The 20,570-nt window shown below is 46.1% G+C and overlaps 2 protein-coding genes across 2 annotated transcripts in view; one reads left to right on the plus strand and one right to left on the minus strand.

Annotated features, from left to right (window-relative positions):
- The first annotated feature begins 4,485 nt into the window (after positions 1-4,485).
- IL27 (interleukin 27) lies at positions 4,486-13,075 on the plus strand. Its single transcript, XM_088446868.1, has 6 exons — positions 4,486-4,504; positions 5,511-5,686; positions 6,442-6,540; positions 6,747-6,920; positions 10,676-10,810; positions 13,046-13,075. Exons 1-6 carry the CDS (start codon positions 4,486-4,488, stop codon positions 13,073-13,075), a joined length of 633 nt encoding a protein of 210 aa, XP_088302994.1.
- Positions 13,076-20,288: 7,213 nt separating this feature from the next.
- Positions 20,289-20,570, minus strand: part of LOC148506333 (uncharacterized) — a 34,139-nt gene continuing 33,857 nt past the window's right edge. The window contains exon 7 of the mRNA XM_088446826.1: positions 20,289-20,411. Coding sequence (XP_088302952.1) covers positions 20,339-20,411 — 73 coding nt within the window. The 3' untranslated portion in view covers positions 20,289-20,338. The remainder of the gene's footprint in view (positions 20,412-20,570) is intronic.

Genomic DNA, 20,570 nt, shown 5'->3' on the forward strand with positions numbered 1-20,570 from the left:
GTCCCTCTGTGCAGGGTATATAATTGGTGAGTACTTTCTGTCCCTCTGTGCAGGGTATATAATTGGTGGGTACTTTCTGTCTCTCTGTGCAGGGTATATAATTGGTGGTACTTTCTGTCCCTCTGTGCAGGGTATATAATTGGTGGGTACTTTCTGTCCCTCTGTGCAGGGTATATAATTGGTGGGTACTTTCTGTCCCTCTGTGCAGGGTATATAATTGGCGGGTACTTTCTGTCCCTCTGTGCAGGGTATATAATTGGTGGGTACTTTCTGTCCCTCTGTGCAGGGTGTATAATTGGTGGGTACTTTCTGTCCCCCTGTGCAGGGTGTATAATTGGTGGGTACTTTCTGTCCCTCTGTGCAGGGTATATAATTGGTGGGTATTTCCTTTCCCTCTGTGCAGGGTGTATAATTGGTGGGTACTTTCTGTCCCCCTGTGCAGGGTGTATAATTGGTGGGTACTTTCTGTCCCTCTGTGCAGGGTATATAATTGGTGGGTACTTTCTGTCTCTCTGTGCAGGGTATATAATTGGTGGTACTTTCTGTCCCTCTGTGCAGGGTATATAATTGGTGGGTACTTTCTGTCCCTCTGTGCAGGGTATATAATTGGTGGGTACTTTCTGTCCCTCTGTGCAGGGTATATAATTGGTGCGTATTTTCTGTTCCTCTGTGCAGGGTATATAATTGGTGGGTACTTTCTGTCCCTCTGTGCAGGGTATATAATTGGTGCGTATTTTCTGTTCCTCTGTGCAGGGTATATAATTGGTGGGTACTTTCTGTCCCTCTGTGCAGGGTATATAATTGGTGGGTACTTTCTGTCCCTCTGTGCAGGGTATATAATTGGTGGGTACTTTCTGTCCCTCTGTGCAGGGTATATAATTGGTGGGTACTTTCTGTCCCTCTGTGCAGGGTATATAATTGGTGCGTATTTTCTGTTCCTCTGTGCAGGGTATATAATTGCTGGGTACTTTCTGTCCCTCTGTGCAGGGTATATAATTGGTGGGTATTTCCTGTCCCTCGGTGCAGGGTATATAATTGGTGGGTACTTTCTGTCCCTCTTTGCAGGGTATGTAATTGCTGGGTACTTTCTGTCCCTCTGTGCAGGGTACATAATTGGTGGGTATTTCCTGTCCCTCGGTGCAGGGTATATAATTGGTGGGTACTTTCTATCCCTCTGTGCAGGGTATATAATTGGTGGGTACTTACTGTCCCTCTGTGCAGGGTATATAATTGGTGGGTACTTTCTGTCCCTCTGTGCAGGGTATATAATTGGTGGGTACTTTCTGTCCCTCTGTGCAGGGTATATAATTGTTGGTACTTTCTGTCCCTCTTTGCAGGGTATATAATTGGTGGGCACTTTCTGTCCCTCTGTGCAGGGTATATAATTGGTGGGTACTTTCTGTCCCTCTGTGCAGGGTATATAATTGGTGGGTACTTTCTGTCCCTCTGTGCAGGGTATATAATTGGTGGGTACTTTCTGTCCCTCTGTGCAGGGTATATAATTGGTAGGTACTTTCTGTCCCTCTGTGCAGGGTATATAATTGATGGGTACTTTCTGTCCCTCTGTGCAGGGTATATAATTGGTGGGTACTTGCTGTCCCTCTGTGCAGGGTATATAATTGGTGGGTATTTCCTGTCCCTCGGTGCAGGGTATATAATTGGTGGGTATTTTCTGTCCTTTGTGCAGAGTATATAATTGGTGGGTATTTTCTGTCCCTCAGTGCAGGGTATAACTGGAGGGTATTTTCTTTCCCTTGGTGCAGGGTATAATTGGAGGGTATTTTCTGCCCCTCAGTGAAAGGTATAATTGGTGGGTATTTTCTGTCACTTGGTGCAGGGCCTAATTAGTGCATTATTTCTGTGTCAGTGCATTTCAGTGCCGGATTAAGACTAGAGCGGGGCAGCAGGTGCAGTTGCCCAGGGGCCAATGCTCACAGGGGGCTCCCACGCTTAGCTGCATCGCCAGCGTCGCCCATACTGCAACAAATGATGCTGTGACAGGCGACATTGCCAGCATAGATGGGAGGAGCAGAGTCGGGGGGAGCAAGGAGTAGTAACGAGAAGGTCCCAGGTGACGCCAGTGGTATGGTCGCAGCACAGAAGAATCGCCTTCAAAGATCCAATTGCAGTCCACAGGTTCCAAGATTTGAAATCACGGAGGTGAGTAGCAGTGGAGTTGCATAATGTGAACTGAGTCCCCATGGGACTAATTCAGAGATGGACGCGCTGCCAATGTCGGACGTAGTGGAGCAATGATTATTTACTCACATACTGTATACCCTGTTATCATAGAAGTCTAGTCACCCTTTTTTAAATTCCCAGTTAAGTGTTCTAAGAACCCAAAATATTGACTAAAATATTTGTCTCAATCCAGGTTCAGTATACTTTCGTTATTGAACACATAATAAATCAAAGCCATAATATACTGCATGTTTGTGAAGACCTCTATATACATTTATGACCTCTAAATGTAACAAAACACATGTCAATGACATAGACAGGTCCCATAAAGACAATATATCGAGGATATATCTTTCCTAGGAATCAATATAATGTATTCAGGTTTCATATGTATAAGTGCAGAAAATTATACAATTTTATTGTCTGGTATTGTACATTTACTGTGTTCCAGAAGAGAGTTGAAATTTTAGTACCCATTAATAGAACTCTTATTGGACATTATTTTGTAAAACGGATTAGTATAACAACACTCTTTCTTTCTTTTCTTTCTCACATAGTTTTGAGGCAGTAAAGTTTTATCTGTATTGAATTTACATGGGATATTGGCCCTGATTCAGAGCCGGACGCTCTGACCAGAGCGCTCGCTCTGAATCAGGGCCCTCCTCCATTAAAATGGAGCGTCCTCCTGGACGCTCGTATAGCTGTGGGTCACCACCCACAGCATATACGAGCGTGCAAAAAGATGGTCGCGATGGTCTTGACCATCGCGACCATAGGACTTGCGAGGGAAACCCTGCAGTCGGGTTTCCCAGCCACAAGCCCTGGAGTGATTTTGGCTCTATCAGAGCCAAAATCACTCCCACTGACATCACTAGTGATGTCAGTGGGGCCGGCTTTAGGCGGTAGGCGTTCCCATGGGAACGCCTCCGTCTGGCAGGCATGCCCCCGGCACGCCCACCAAAGGGGGCGTGCTGTCAATCAACATCGACAGCACGCCCCCTTTGGTGCGAGATCCCGAGCGATGGAAAGCCCGTCGCTCGCCGGGTCTCGCGCATGCGCACGACGGAGCCCCCTCCGTCATGCGCATGCGCAGTGGGGAACATCGACCCACTTACGAGCGTACTGCCGCTCGCGAGTGGGTCTGAATGACCCTCATTGTCAGTTGTTGGGGATCAGTCTGAAATTGTTCAGTCTACCATTTCTTTGGTGTATTTCCTTATAAAGCAACTTTATTGCATTTATATTTATATAATTTGATCACATTAAATCCAAAATAATTTACACTCTACCTCTTTTAAAGAATGTGCATGTCAGGCTTTGAATTTATCACATTATATTTATGTAGGGAACTCTTTGGTTTACAGGAACTTTGATTATATTAGGCTGTGTTTGCATTTTGGGATGTCAGATTGTAACTAAAGACTTCCAAAGAATGTCTGCAGATGTCGGCATGTCCCTCTTGGGCCTTTTCCGAGAATAATCTAATTTAAACTTTTACTTCCTTATGCTAAATGCCATGGAGCCAGTTACCTCCATAGTGTGTGGCATTGGACCAGTTTGGGAGACGGCAGGATAGTCTTCCAAAATTGGGTTGTCCTGAGAAAAACAGGACGTTTGGGAGCTACATGAATATATATTTACACTGATTGTAATGTATAAAGCCTAAAGTAGATTATTGCACTGAGAGCAAAACCTGTTGATTCCATTTTACCCAAGTGAGTCTCTGACTGACACATCGTCATGTTTTAACGTATACAAGCCTCCTGTATTTTAGGGGTTTCTATTTGTGTGACTACCTGAAGATAAATATGGTACTTAGTAGAACACTTTAAAGTTTGACCTGGGCTACAAAGCACCCAGTCTCCACAAATTAGCAGCCAGTAAATCAAAACGTGGAATAAATTATTACCACGCCCTCCCAGGTTGGCTAAAAGCAACCCTGTCAAAGGCTTTAACTCTGTGGTCTACTTGGTACAGAAAATGCTGCATGCATGGGAAATAGGGTGACGATGGTGTAATAGTAGTTTTGGTGCTGAACATGACTTCTGCAAATATATTGTTTCTTTAATATCAATGACTCTCTGCTGTTGTGTTATAAAAGGAAGTTTAGGAAATCCCGAAAAAGAGGAGCGGAGAAGACGGAGGGAATCCCCACCCCTTCACCCCCCCCCTCCGTTTCTTTAGATGTTGTAGCCATTTGGAAAATGAAAGCTTTACGGGGTTATATAAAATCTCAGAGATGGTGCTGTCAGGACACAAACTCACAAGGAGTAGATACTGTGACATCAATCACCAACCGGCAAGATGAAGATGCTCAATCCAGGTAGGTGGATGGCACCTCAAGCTCTTTTGGAGTCATGGTGGTGTTAGGACCCTTATAGACATTATACCAATTGGGTAACACGGGTGGCATCCTAACCACAGCTGTGGCCTTAGAAGCAGAGTATAGGGAGCCTGCTGCCTTCATAAATGATTATTCCACCAGGTCACCTAGGATGAGACTGGACAACAGCAGGATAGGTCCCACATCTACTTACTGGGCAAACCAGTCTTAAACTGTCAGAAAGGGCACCACCACTATGAAAAACCAAAGAGAAAAACTTGAGATATACTTTTATCTTTTATTAAAGTCCTAAGTGTAAAAATCGGGCAGAGATCTAATGGGATTGCTCTCCAACATTCATCAAGCTAGACGTTACACGAGGTGTACCAATTGGACAGTCCAAGTCATTTCAGTGCCCCCCGTCCAACTTGGGTGACAGCAGGGCTGGTGTAATGCAGCAGCACATTGTTTGCTTATAGTAAATGTTTGTGTGTGCTTGCACAGACCAGCCTACTTCTCTACTGGAGGGTTTGGCCTGACAGTAAACTCTGCTGAGTGTCTTCCTCACGAGGAAGGAAACTCAGATGTTACCAATAATAAAACTGCCCAGAGACTATTGTGTAACATCAGCTGTAGAGGAACATGAGACAGCTACTTCATGCAGAGAGAGAGAGAGAAGGGGAAGACTATGGGAAAGCACAGACCAAGGAGGAGTGAAGAGGGAGAGGGGGGTTAGTCTCGGTAACGGAGCGAGAGTAGAAGGCTGGGTGTAGAAGGCTGAGACAGTGTATGAGATGTTGAGGAGATACAGGAGAGCAATGAAGGCTTGGGAAGTCTTGGCAAGGTGAGAGAAGAGGCAAGTCTCTGAGGTGAAGATGTGTAAATCCATGAAAAGGAGTCAATTGGAACAACAGTCTGTGGCCTTGGTGGCTCATTTGATGTGGCCCATACCCAGCTGTTCCACTTGGTCACTTTATAGCATTGATACCTTGTTCCATCTCTGCAGGTGCCCATTGGTTGCCAGTTCTGCTCTGTGGCATCATCTGGGGCTGGGCAGTGGATGGAGCCCCTGTGACTGGTGGGATGACTGTAAAGGGCGGCCGCTCGAAGGATGACTTTAGCAGGAGCCTGAGACTGTCCAGGAAGCTGTTGCAGGAGACAAGGTCATTGGCACACGACTACGTAGGTGTCCCAAGCCTCTGGGTTCTCTATCTCCCAAATTCCATGCTATATATGTAATATAATTTTTTTTTAATGTAGCATAGTTCTATCCTGTGATGTGTAACTAAAGTATTATACTTCCGGCAGATTGTCACTATCCAGTTCTTTTTCATAGTTGGAGGCCTGAGTGATTTTGTGATTCTTGGATTTAGACTGTACTTTGTCTCTTTACCACTCCGCTTAGTCTTCTGGCCAGTGACAGCTGTCACATCAACCCAAATACAGGCTCTAACGGTCTGACCTCTCTTGTGATAGTTGTATCTTTTCACCTTTTATTTCATTTCCCTGTTTTTTCTGCATTTGATGTGGCTTCTCCTTACATTTTACACCAAGCTACCTACCTTGCCACCTTGACCTACTGTAGTTGAGACTTCTATTTTAAACCGCTCGATGAACTTGACCTGACTAAGGGGTCTATGTACTAGGCCTTGGGGAGAGAGAAAGTGGAGAGAGATAAAGTACCAACCAATCAGTTCCTAACTGTCATTTTTCAAACAGCCTGTAAAGTGACATTTAGGAGCTGATTGGTTAGTAGTTTATCTCAAGGCTTAGCACATCTATCCCTGAGACTTATCATTCTTCCTAATATAGTATGTATCTGTCTCAGTCTACTCCACATACAACACCCAGTTTTATTATCATTCCTGTGTTGTGCTAATAAACGTATCCCGTTTTTGGACTATAACTTTCCTCACAATGTGTCGTCTTCTTTTCAGCGGTCGTGGAAATTACCTGGATCGCACCTGGACTTGATAGGGCACTCCGAAAACATTCCGTCTGTCAGCATCAGCTTTCATTCCTGGCTGAAGCTACTGGTGAGAACATACTCTCTCTCTCTCTCTCTCTCTCTCTCTGTCTCTCTCCCCCCTCACTCTCTCTTCCCCCTCTCCCTCTTTCTCTCTCTCCCCCACTCTCCCCCCAACCTCTCTCTCTCCCTCTCTCTCCACCTTTTCCTCCTCAATCAATAAGGTTCCTTTAGCATCAACGTCTCCCTCGATCTCCCCTTTTCCACTGTCTGCAGCCAGGTGAGCGTCTCAGGCTGCTGAACGGAGCCCTGCGGGTTTTCCCTGTGTACCTGGAGGAGCTGGAGAAGTGGGTGAGAGAGGACACCAGTGACAAAGCATCTCACCTGAAGGAAAAAGTCACCAAAGTGCGCTTGTACCTCCGCGATCTTCTGCACCACATCCAGAAGCAGGTGAGTGACCAGCTACCAGTCTGACCAGGTAGCACTGGAAGTTGTGTGCCATCTGCAATGATCTGGCAGAGCTTGGCTATGAATTTCAATAAATGTACTTTGGTGATTAATATAGCCCCATGATTATTGTAATTTCACCCCTTCACTGCTAAGGATGAGTGGGACTTGTTCTCAGCCAAGCAGGGGTTCAGATGGGGCAGATGGGGGCACTTATCTACAAGTCACCAGAGAATAATCCCGCACTGCTAAAGACCAGGTCCCCTCATTTGACGCAGAAGGTTGATTTGGAAATTGTACGCATTGCTGGGCTACCTTATTACCCCTACGCATTTTATGAGTTTCATGCACACCGGTATAAAAAACAAAAAAGAAACAAATGAATTCTCATTTTCAAGTGCACATTTTGGGCCTGATTCAGACCCACTCGCGAGCGGCTGTCCGCTCGCAAGTGGGTCGATGGTCTGCACTGCGCATGCGCACGACGGAGGGAGCTCCGTCGTGCGCATGCGCAAGACGCGACGAGCGAAGGACTTTCCTTCGCTCGTAGTGTCTGATCAAAGGGGGCGTGCTGTCGATGTTGATCGACAGCACGCCCCCTTTGGTGGGCGTGCTGGGGGCGTGCCTGCCAGACGGAGGCGTTCCCAAGGGAACGCCTACCGTCAGAAGCCGGCCCCACTGACATCACTAGTGATGTCAGCGGGAGTGATTTTGGCTCTGATAGAGCCAAAATCACTCCAGGCCTTGCGGTTGAGAAACTCAACCGCAGGCTTCGGCTCGCAGTGGCGATGGTCGCGATGGTCAAGACCATCGCGACCATCATCCTGCACGCTCGTATATGCTGTGGGTGGTGACCCACAGCTATACGAGCGTCCAGGAGGACGCTCCATAATTATGGAGGTGGGCCCTGATTCAGAGCGAGCGCTCTGGTCAGAGCGTCCGGCTCTGAATCAGAGCCTTTGTTCTGAAAGCCTTTGTGCAGATTTTGGCTTTTCGCTGTTTGGGAAAGAAGGGTCAATGCCAAAGCAAGAACCACAGCTGGCTCTCTTGCAATTTGAATAAAGCTAAAAAAAAAAAAAAAAAACACTTTTTTTCAAATTTTGTAGAAAGGTGTAATGTGTGGGTACTGCTTAAATAATTACTGATAAAAATAGTCTCAGAAGCGAAGGGAGGAACATGTTACTGGACGTCCCCTATCAGGTATAACTTAGGTACGAGTCTATAGATCAGTGGTACCCAAACTGTCTTGAATCACGGCGTACTAAAGTATCAGCATTTTTGTGTGGCACCCCTAGGCCAAAAGTTTGTTAGTGCAGTGTCTGTATTGTGTCAGTGCAGTGTAGTCTCTGTGCAGCATCTGCCCCATACTTGCTGACATTCTGGATGCCCTATTCGGGGAAGGGCAGCAAGGTCGGCATAGCAGGGGGGGTGAGGGGGCATGGGGCAGCATAGGTGGGCGGTGCGGAGGGTTGCCGGCATGATTGCATCATCGTGGCCAAGCCTCCTACTTTACAATGCCTATATTTACAGCATTGTAAAGAGGAGGACGTGGGTACCATGATGCGATTCAGCACGAATCTCGTCATTGGCCGCCCGCCCCACCCACTTTACTCGGAGAAGTGGGTAGCGCTGGGTGGACGGGGGGCACTGAAGAAGACTGGTACGCCTCTCCGGGCGGCTGTAAGTAGCACCCGAGTTTCGGCCTCTCATCCGTCCCGGGAGGGTAGGCAAGTATGGTCTGTGCAGTGTCAGTGTCGTGTCAGAGCATTGTCTGTGCAGTGTCTGATCAGTGTCTGTGCAGTGTCTGATCAGTGTCTGTGCAGTGTCCGATCAGTGTCTGATCAGTGTCTGTGCAGTGTCCGATCAGTGTCTGTGCAGTGTCTGATCAGTGTCTGTGCAGTGTCTGATCAGTGTCTGTGCAGTGTCTGTGCAGTGTCTGATCAGTGTCTGTGCAGTGTCTGTGCAGCGTCTGATCAGTGTCTGTGCAGTGTCTGATCAGTGTCTGTGCAGTGTCTGTGCAGTGTCTGATCAGTGTCTGTGCAGTGTCTGATCAGTGTCTGTGCAATATCTCATCATTGTCTCTGCAGTGTCTGTGCAGTGTCTGATCAGTGTCTGTGCAGTGTCTGTGCAGTATCTGATCAGTGTCTGTGCAGTGTCTGATCAGTGCCTGATCAGTGTCTGTGCAGTGTCTGATCAGTGTCTGATCAGTGTCTGTGCAGTGTCTGAGCAGTGTCTGTGCAGTGTCCGATCAGTGTCTGATCAGTGCCTGTGCAGAATAAGTGTAATATCAGTGCATACTACGGAACAGCGGGATGCTTCCGAAATCGGATGGTGCTCCCAGCCGCCTGGAAGAGTGGACAAGTCTCCTGGCCAGCTGCCTTCCCACCCGCACCTGCCCTTGCCGCCATCCACCCACGCCCCACACAGCCACCCACTTATAGAATACAAGGGGCGGTCTGGGGGAGCCAATAATGCGGTTTGCACTGGATCGCGTCATTCTGACCCCGCCCCCTGCTGCATAATGTAGGTATGAGGCGATTGTGCAGTTGCACCCACGTTCTGCCCCTAATCACGTGTCACTCCCTTCACCCCAACCTCTGCTGTGCCGCCCTGGCTGCCTCCTCCCGGAAGGGGCAGCCAGATTGTCGGCAGGTATGTCTCAGTGCAGTTAAGGGGCATATCCAATTAGCCCCGGGGTAAATTGTCGGTGCTGCCCAATGCAATTAGCTGCGGGAACCCCCTGGAGGCAGGAATTTTTCTAGGGATGGACATCGGGAGCCTGGCTGAAATGGTTGCCGGCAGGGGCCCTTGTTCACTCCCCGTCTGGGGCCCTCTCCTCTCTTCCTGGCTGCTGTCAGCGAACTGACAGCAGCAGTGGACCCCGGGCACTACTCTGTGCCCGGAGTTTACTGCGCATGTGCAGATCACAGGGAAAATGGTGCGGCAGCCATTTTCCCAGTGATTTTGTACTGCACATGTGCAAAACGCCAGGAAAATGGCCGCCATGGCGTTTTGTGTAGCGCTACTCCGTGGGACTTCGGAGAGGTAAGTATGAAAAAAAAAATATGGGTGCAGGGTGTGCGGTGCGGCCCCCCCACTAGACCCAGAGGCCTGCGTGCACCGCACACCCTGCAACCATTATAAATACGCCCCTGGTTGCCGGGCTTCCGACATCAGTTGCCATCGCATAGCAAATATTCGATAGTATAAACAACGCGATGGTCATACTACAGCATGAAAAGGGGCGGAGCCTGCTGGGAAAAGGCGGAGCCTCGTGGCCCCCATCCACGTCACTGTGGGGGCATCCCCAGCACTCTCTGAGATGCTGGGCTGCCCCCAGGCTCCCCCTATACTGAGAATAGATCTATTCTCCTGCTGCTTTGCATAGACTACTGCTCTGTGTGCGCTTCCCCTCCACAGCCAACCACCGGAAAGCTGCATCCGATGACTGGCAACCCATCAAATTTCCGGTATTCGGTGGAAAAAGTACTTCCATCGAATCATAAACATCGATGGTTGCTAACCATCGGCTTCCGATGTCCAGCCCTAATTTTTTCCTCGCAGCTGCGGTTTAGCATAGATTCTGGCACTCTAGCACACGTTAACCCACAGTTTACCATGCAGGGAAGATGCAGTTTAATTGACTAGCTCCGGTTGTGATACCCGCTATTGATAACAACTAACATAAGAAATGTTGAATCCATTTTTTTTTCAATAATCGCATCATCACAAAGACACCTGTCTCCTCTCTCCTGCAGATGTCATCACAGGGAGTCAGTGTCCCGGCAGCCAGTCTGTCCCCGCATGGACCACCGACCTCCGGCAAACACTGGTGCAGCCGCGTGCTGATGTTTCAAGCTCTCCAGACCCTGGAACAAAGCCTGCTGCGGGCGGTGAGGGATTACACTGTGCTGCAAAGCTCTCTTGATTAAACACTGGGGATGGTTTTGGGGGGTGAGGATGTCACCCACATATTGTGAGTACACCCGCCCTATGCGCCGTTATGCTGACAAGGACACTATTAGAGATTTGTACTGCACTCCTCGGAGGCGGATGGGAAGTTATACCTGACTGGGAGGAAAGAGGGGACATCTCAGACAATTGGCGTCTGTGGGGTCCAGTTACTAAGCAGTGTTAGGAGACAGAGTGAAAAGTGATAAGGTGCCAGCCAATCAGCTCCTAACTGCCATCTCACAGGCTGTATATGAAAAATGACAGTTGGGAGCTGATTGGCTGGCACCTTATCACTTTTCACTCTGTCTCCTAACACTGCTTAGTAACTAGACCCCTGTATCTGAAACGCACAACATGGCCGACGGGTAACACTTACTACGGTAAATGCACGGCATTGGATGAGGCCTGCTTGCTGGATATAGCAACTAGCCACCTTCCTCGCCAAAAGTACCTTTGAGGGCATATTAAATTGGCCACGTTCATTTTGTTTCCTTTCCTTCAATGCGTAAAATTGCAGCCGGGTCATGCAATATTAATCTATACTATATTACAACTATACCTAGAACCTCCCGTCAAAATGAATGGGCTGAATTCACCACAGTTGTGGCTGCAAAATGGGGGGAAAAATGTGTTTGCTTAACACAAAATTCAGAAAAATATATATATATTTTTTTTGTTTAATGTTTTTAAATACCACCCTAATCCTTAGTTTTTTAGGTGTTACCCTGACAAAAAAAAAATGGACTAGTTTAGTCCAGGACTTATAGTGGTCTTTGAGAACCTTACGCTTAAAGCTTTGTTTGAGGTTTTCATAAGAGATTATTGCTAAAATAAAAAATTTCTTGTGCCAAAAAAAAATCCATCCTATAAAGAAAAAAAAAATTACAGGGACACAATATGTAATTTTGTTTGTTAATTTAATAATACCAATTTTAATTAACTTTTTTGCAGTAGAAGCTCCACTGTCGTGAATCCAGCCCAATATTGTGTAAGACAGGGGCGTTCAACATGCGATCCCCCAACTGCTGTAGAACTACACATCCCAGCAAGTCCCTTTCACATTTTTGCTAAAACTATGGCAAGGAATGCTGGGATGTGTAGTTCCACAGCAGCTGGAGGGGCTACACATTGAATACCCCCCGGTGTAAGAGGTTCTAGCGATAGCCTGCTCACTATTCTTGGGGCTGGCACTTGTTTTGGGTTTTAACAAGATGACAAGATTAACAATCAGGATAAGAAGTGAAATGACCCAGAATCATCTCGTATATCCGAAATTCCCCCCCCTGCCCTCGGTGATATCAAGTGGAATATAGGAATTTATATTCCAGATCTAATTCTACACTGAGTAACAGATTTGTTTTACATAGTCTCCTAATTCCTCACACAAATGATATCATCTTGATCTCGGTCACCGACTAACTTCCCAGCATGCCTTGAAGCTATGTCCGTTATCTATCTCATATGGAAGTATTTATATTAGTTGCCTAAAAAGTATTTATTGTTATTTATTGAATTGGGAATAATGCACTGAAAGTTAGCGCCCCACTCCTGGTCCGTTCTGTGATGTGTAATTGGTGTATTCGCGTTTGTGTTAGCGTCTAAGGGGCAGACACATCACCAATTTTCTTGTCAATGACAATATTATAAAATAAAGCATATAATTGGCTGTATAAAAACAATTGGTACATAAATATTCGTGTTCTATATGTTTCACTATTGGTGAAAACGGCGCTGTTTACCTGGCCGATGTCACGTGTTCTCTGACGCTGAACATGTTGAGAATTGATGTTACTGTTCTTTTAAGGATTTTGAGAACATGGAAAGAAATGTGAGGTCGGGTCATGGAGATAATGTGAACTTAATGATTACCTTTACTTGAATTGTTCTTTTTAGCATAAGAATTATCTCTATGCTGGTTGTTTGATTTTACTTCATGTATTTGAAATCTGCTGCACAGAGAGTAAACTAATCTGGAACCATAATCCAGTTAGTCCCTGGATTGTTCCTATACAGTGATGTTGTTATTTTAACAATAAGGATTGATATTGGAATGTTTTGAATACAAACATAAGGTACTCCTGTTCCATGTTCTTGATTGAAATGTCCTAGTCCACATGTTCTAGACTTCAGTACAAAGTTTTTACCACCATATGTTCTGTACCAACACGTTCTAGGCTGCCAAACTCTTCACCAACAAGTTCTAGGCTGCCACACTTTTTACCACCATGCTCTCGACTGCCAAACTCTTCACCAACAAGTTCTAGGCTGCCACACTTTTTACCACCATGCTCTAGACTGCCAAACTCTTCATCAACATTTCACCAACATGTTATAAAATGCTACACTCTTCACCAAAACATTCTAGTCTTCCAAGTTATTCGCCAACATGTTCTACACTGCCACACTCCACATCAACATGTTCCAAAATGCCACACTCTTTACCAACATGTTCTAGGCTTCCACACTCTTCACTGACATCTTCCAGACTGCCATACTCTTCACCAACATGTTCCAGCCTGCCACACTCTTCACCAACACGTTCTAGGCTGCCACACTTTTTACCACCATGCTCTAGACTGCCAAACTCTTCATCAACATGTTCTAGGCTGCCACACTCTCCACCAACATGTTCCATAATGCCACACTCTTCAACATGTTCTACACTGCCACACTCATCACTGACATGTTCCAGACTGTCACACTCTTCACCAGCATGTTCCAGACTTCCAGGCTCTTCACCAACAAGTTCCAGACTTCCACACTGTCGACCAACATGTTCCAGACTTCCACACTCTTCACCAGCATGTTCCAGACTTCCACACTCTTCACCAACATGTTCCAGACTTCCACACTCTTCACCATCATGTTCCAGAATGCCACACTCTTCACCAGCATGTTCCAGACTTCCAGGCTCTTCACCAACATGTTCCAGACTTCCACACTGTCGACCAACATGTTCCAGACTTCCACACTCTTCACCAGCATGTTCCAGACTTCCACACTCTTCACCAGCATGTTCCAGACTTCCACACTCTTCACCAGCATGTTCCAGACTTCCACACTCTTCACCAATATGTTCCAGACTTCCACACTCTTCACCAACATTTTCTAGGCTGCCACACTCTTCACCAGCATGTTCCAGACTTCCACACTCTTCACCAACATGTTCCAGACTTCCACACTCTTCACCATCATGTTCCAGATTGCCACACTCTTCACCAGCATGTTCCAGACTTCCAGGCTCTTCACCAACATGTTCCAGACTTCCACACTGTCGACCAACATGTTCCAGACTTCCACACTCTTCACCAGCATGTTCCAGACTTCCACACTCTTCACCAGCATGTTCCAGACTTCCACACTCTTCACCAGCATGTTCCAGACTTCCACACTCTTCACCAGCATGTTCCAGACTTCCACACTCTTCACCAGCATGTTCCAGACTTCCACACTCTTCACCAGCATGTTCCAGACTTCCACACTCTTCACCAGCATGTTCCAGACTTCCACACTCTTCACCAACATTTTCTAGACTTCCACACTCTTCACCAACATTTTCTAGACTTCCACACTCTTCACCAATATTTTCTAGACTTCCACACTCTTCACCAGCATGTTCCAGACTTCCACACTCTTCACCAGCATGTTCCAGACTTCCACACTCTTCACCAACATGTTCCAGACTTCCACACTCTTCACCATCATGTTCCAGATTGCCACACTCTTCACCAGCATGTTCCAGACTTCCAGGCTCTTCACCAACATGTTCCAGACTTCCACACTGTCGACCAACATGTTCCAGACTTCCACACTCTTCACCAGCATGTTCCAGACTTCCACACTCTTCACCAGCATGTTCCAGACTTCCACACTCTTCACCAGCATGTTCCAGACTTCCACACTCTTCACCAGCATGTTCCAGACTTCCACACTCTTCACCAGCATGTTCCAGACTTCCACACTCTTCACCAACATTTTCTAGACTTCCACACTCTTCACCAACATTTTCTAGACTTCCACACTCTTCACCAATATTTTCTAGACTTCCACACTCTTCACCAGCATGTTCCAGACTTCCACACTCTTCACCAGCATGTTCCAGACTTCCACACTCTTCACCAACATGTTCCAGACTTCCACACTCTTCACCATCATGTTCCAGATTGCCACACTCTTCACCAGCATGTTCCAGACTTCCAGGCTCTTCACCAACATGTTCCAGACTTCCACACTGTCGACCAACATGTTCCAGACTTCCACACTCTTCACCAGCATGTTCCAGACTTCCACACTCTTCACCAGCATGTTCCAGACTTCCACACTCTTCACCAGCATGTTCCAGACTTCCGCACTCTTCACCAGCATGTTCCAGACTTCCACACTCTTCACCAACATTTTCTAGACTTCCACACTCTTCACCAGCATGTTCCAGACTTCCACACTCTTCACCAGCATGTTCCAGACTTCCACACTCTTCACCAGCATGTTCCAGACTTCCACACTCTTCACCAGCATGTTCCAGACTTCCACACTCTTCACCAATATGTTCCAGACTTCCACACTCTTCACCAGCATGTTCCAGACTTCCACACTCTTCACCAGCATGTTCCAGACTTCCACACTCTTCACCAGCATGTTCCAGACCTCCGCACTCTTCACCAGCATGTTCCAGACTTCCACACTCTTCACCAACATTTTCTAGACTTCCACACTCTTCACCAGCATGTTCCAGACTTCCACACTCTTCACCAGCATGTTCCAGACTTCCACACTCTTCACCAGCATGTTCCAGACTTCCACACTCTTCACCAATATGTTCCAGACTTCCACACTCTTCACCAGCATGTTCCAGACTTCCACACTCTTCACCAATATGTTCCAGACTTCCACACTCTTCACCAACATGTTCCAGACTTCCACACTCTTCACCATCATGTTCCAGATTGCCACACTCTTCACCAGCATGTTCCAGACTTCCAGGCTCTTCACCAACATGTTCCAGACTTCCACACTGTCGACCAACATGTTCCAGACTTCCACACTCTTCACCAGCATGTTCCAGACTTCCACACTCTTCACCAGCATGTTCCAGACTTCCGCACTCTTCACCAGCATGTTCCAGACTTCCACACTCTTCACCAATATGTTCCAGACTTCCACACTCTTCACCAGCATGTTCCAGACTTCCACACTCTTCACCAGCATGTTCCAGACTTCCACACTCTTCACCAGCATGTTCCAGACTTCCAAAATCTTCACCAGCATGTTCCAGACTTCCACACTCTTCACCAACATCTTGTAATAAATATTTGAGGATCTCTTCTTGAGCATCATTTTTGCAGTATATCACTTTAAGACTCCCCAACGGGTCATGTTTTTTGGATTTTCCTGTGGTCATATATATAGTATACGAAGCTGTTCAGTCAAACAGATGGGATCCCCATCACCTATTGCGATAATTGAGGATAATAATGGAAAACTGTCCCCTAAAGTTATGTATTTCCCAAATACTTGTCCTCCTCTAGAGTTTTTGGGGTCAATCCTATTACATGCGATGTATTCGCGGGTGCGAGTCATCGCGACAGCGGCCGTGCTTGACGGCCGCCCGGATTTGCCTAAAAGTGCTTGCTGCCCCTTAGGGCTCAGAGCAAAATTATGCGAATCCAGGCTCGGGTCGGGTAGCAAAGGGTGCGAGATGCGGTGCCGTTGCCGGCATTTAAACGCCGTTGCAACGGCACATCGCACCTAATAGGATTGACCCCTTAGTAATTGATTTACTGACATTTTCTAGTGTCTTTTACTGACATGTTCTAATGTCAATCTTTAGTACTGACAGGCCCTGAGCTCCAGCTTTCATGCATTTTAACAGGTTAGGTTATATTTTCGGCGCTTACCTTTGTGGGCAGCTGTGGCTAATTAATAATCCAGTCAAAGAAGGTGGTAAAAAAAATCCTGAAAACATGACCTGCTGCAAAGATCTATGTGTTTGGCTAACATTTCCAAATTGTTTCCTGTGATAGGAGTAAAACCTCTTGTTTAACCAACCATTGTAATTTGCACAGATTGATACATTTTCGCTACAATGCAAAACCCAGTGGTAACATTTTTTTGATTAAACAACTTTCAGGCTGTTTTTTTGTTTTATTTATATTTTTTATAGGATGACATTTATTTATTGTGAATTCTGATTTGATTGCATTTATTTATTGTCAAAATGTTATTTTTGTAATTACTATTTATATTAAATTTATGTATTTTTTTATTTTTATATACTTTAAATAAAATAAGTTGCATTTGGAAATGTTTGACGCTGTTTCACTGGGAACTAAACTGTATGGACGGACGGCGGGGAAAGTCCAATTGTTACGGAGCAAGTTTAACCCTTACCTGTCTGCTCCCACAATGCCCTCAGCACTCTCCACATCTCCTTCCAATTAAAGGAAGGACGAGATCAGATCCTGGAATATCCCTATTAGTGATGCTGAGAACTCCAGCTGTTTTTGAGTCACTGGATGATGGGGGGGAATTCTCTGTCTTACCAGAAACACAACCCCCCCACCCCATATATGTAGCTAATATTATAAACAGACAGCAAACCAAACACACAAACATCCCTCCCGTTCTCTTTGCCATTTATACTGCAGTAACCTATTACATTACATACTTTCAGTGGTTATAAACACACTATCCACATCTTGGCATATATTGTAATTAATTATTGTATTTTATTATTACAAGCTAGTGCTCTTCAGTTGAAATGGAACTACAAGTCCCAGAAGGTCGTGCAAACCTGCTGGGATATGTAGATATACAACTGCTGTAAATTCCCCATGCCCAATTTAGACTATGACAAAATATAGTATGCAGTCATACTGCCACAAATCACAATGTACACTCTCAGTATGTCGGCACTGTAATACTGAATGGTTCTGAACGTCGACAACATTGTGCACAATTTTGTCGGGTTCATAATGTCAACATACATGTCGACGCTGACAAAATGGCAGCATGTTCAGCTATGTCTGCATCATCAGTGTTGGGGTTATGGTTAAGAATTATGGTTAGGGTGCAGTTAGGGTTTTGCCAACAATCTCACTGACATAGCGCCATATTCAATTTGAAGCTGACTTTTCGCCGTCATCGCTGGTCTCAGGTGCGAAAGAGTATCGCGCTCGTGCCCGCGTATCCCCATATTCAAATTGAAATCAGTGAAAACGGGACCCGGCGAAATCGAAATCAGCGAAGAGTCCTGTCATTTTTGGGGAAATCAACCTGACAACTCCCAAAAGATGCTCTGACATGGGGGGTACACTATGGGTACCCCCGAATAGCGCTGCTAAAGGTATGTGGGGTCTTTAAAAGGTCTCAATAGGTGCTGTTTTGCATTTTTGGGAAGGTGGTGAAGAATAGCATTTATTGCCAAAATAAGTAGTTCCATCAAATTTGGGGTACAAGAAAATGGGTGCAAGCATATTTTAATGTTGCTAATATGAAGTTTTAAAAAAACATGAAAAATCCACCTGCAGCAACTACCTGCAAGCAAAAAAACACCTGGGGCATACTTGGGGACCCCCTCAGAGCCTAATTCGCTAGTTTAGAAGTTTGTCCTCCAACTTTGTTTTTTTTCTCGCCCACAAAACGAAAGTACTTTTTGACACAGATTACCTTTGGGGGCCTGACAAAGGGGTGCAGGGTGATTTTGGAAGTATGCACCCCAAAACCCCAATTCTGCACTTTTTCTCGCCACCTATTCATAGGTGATACTTTTTCGCCAGGTCTGATGCATTGACTTTTCGCACCATACGGGGATAAGTTGAATCGGTGAAAATTACGTCATCGGCGAAAAAGATTTGCCGAGAACGGCTTTTCGCTCCAAATTGAATATGGCCCATAATGTCAAACATGCTGACACTACAGTATGTCAGTGTAGACATTTTTAATGTCGACACATCATATGTTGACTTTGAGACTCGAGCGACATTCACAATGTTGACATTCAGAACCTGTCGACATTCTCCTGTCGCATTCTCAGTTGCATTTTCCTTATGAAATGTAGTGAAATACAAATACCCCTGCATCCGCCATTTCCCTCTATATAAAGCTTATGGGAGTCTTGTTTCCTATAGTAGTCCCATTGGGAATGACCGCTGAGGAATGCAAACAGACAAACGCAACATGGCATAATATACTGTAGCCGCTATGCTAATAAGTGGCATGCCATCAGCTGGAGGGGTCTAATATACAACCAGCCAATCAGTAGTGGCCACATAGTGCTGCTGCTGATGACATCATCATTGTGTGTCATCACACCCGGCTACGTTACCTGTAAAAAATTAATTTCCTAAGACAGGGCTGTAACTAGGGTAGTGCGACCAGTGCCATGGCACAGGGCACCACAGGCAGGGGGCGCTGTTTGGGCCTGTGAATTTTCCTGTTTATTAACATTCTGAGCTTCCTCTTCTTTTATCCCCAGCATCTCCTGGCTGCCCCAGGAGTAACCCTATCTCTTCCCCATGAGGCCATGGCCCTATGTCCCTATTTTAAAAAATGGGAAGGGGGTGGCGCCACTGCTCTCTCTGGCACAGGGCACCAAGTATAGTTACGGCTCTGTCCTAAGAAGCGAATCTGAGGCACGGTCTGGTGTCATATTCAGGGAGCATTTGAAAATGTCAGCAGCGATGGGTGCAATCATTATATGTGTAGGGTCCTGAGATGACCACAAAAACAATACAGCACAGGAGCTGGCAGGGCCGGTGCAAGGTCACTCAGCACCATAGGCAAAATTTCAATCTACTCCCTAAACCCCCATCAATACCCACTTCCCAGCCACTCAGATAAAAGTGCATCTTATAAGTTCTACAGCTGCCTCCTGATTTAAGTACAATTTTACGGTAGGCAGACTCAGTGGCGCCCCCCCTGATTCTGGCACCCTAGGCAGCTGCCTAACGATAGAGCTGGCCCTGGGAGCTGGTCATTCAGCCAAATGACACTTCACATGTCTTGGGAGACTTGGACAAAGATCCGAACAACTGATGGTGATGCTAACCAATTGGATCATCACGCAAGTCACCAGTTCTCCAGCAGGATGAACATCTGTGACATCGAGGGAGTGGCTAAAACAGGTCAAATTCCATTTGTGTAAGGACTGAAGGGGGCGCTGTTTTGGTTGCTGCTTCAGACTTGAAGTTGGCTAGACTCACTCCTGCTGTCCTCTTTATGTAAATGAGGAGGAGGTGGCCTAATAGAAAGAAATGGCCCCTGTCACTGGCAGCCATTTTGGGGTTGACCACCATAATGGCTGCCTCTGCTGTATGGAGTGTTTCAAATTCTTGGTATCAATATTTTATTAGTATAAATGATTTGGACACAGATAAGTATTATAGTCATTTATACAGTCAATCTTTATTATTTCTTATTTACAAAAACATTCCCCATTTACACCTCGGATCCAATGACCTCCCCCCCGGTCACTCCTTTGGTTTCTTCTTCTTGAGACGTGCCTGCAGCTCCTGCATCATCTGGGGACTCGGCATCCCAAACCTGAATCATAGAGAGGGGGGAGAGAGCAGGTAGCCCGTTAGTGTACAGTCCACTGGCAGCTAGATCCTCTAAATGCACATAGAACAGGGAGCAGAGGGTGAGGAGGGGTCTCCTCGGGTCTGTACACTGACTTGTGTCAGGTCCCATTAGGGCTTTCCC

This window comes from Taudactylus pleione, unplaced genomic scaffold (genome assembly GCF_031769625.1).
Source record: "Taudactylus pleione unplaced genomic scaffold, aTauple2 ptg000407l, whole genome shotgun sequence".
In the NCBI taxonomy this organism is placed as follows: Eukaryota; Metazoa; Chordata; class Amphibia; order Anura; family Myobatrachidae; genus Taudactylus; species Taudactylus pleione.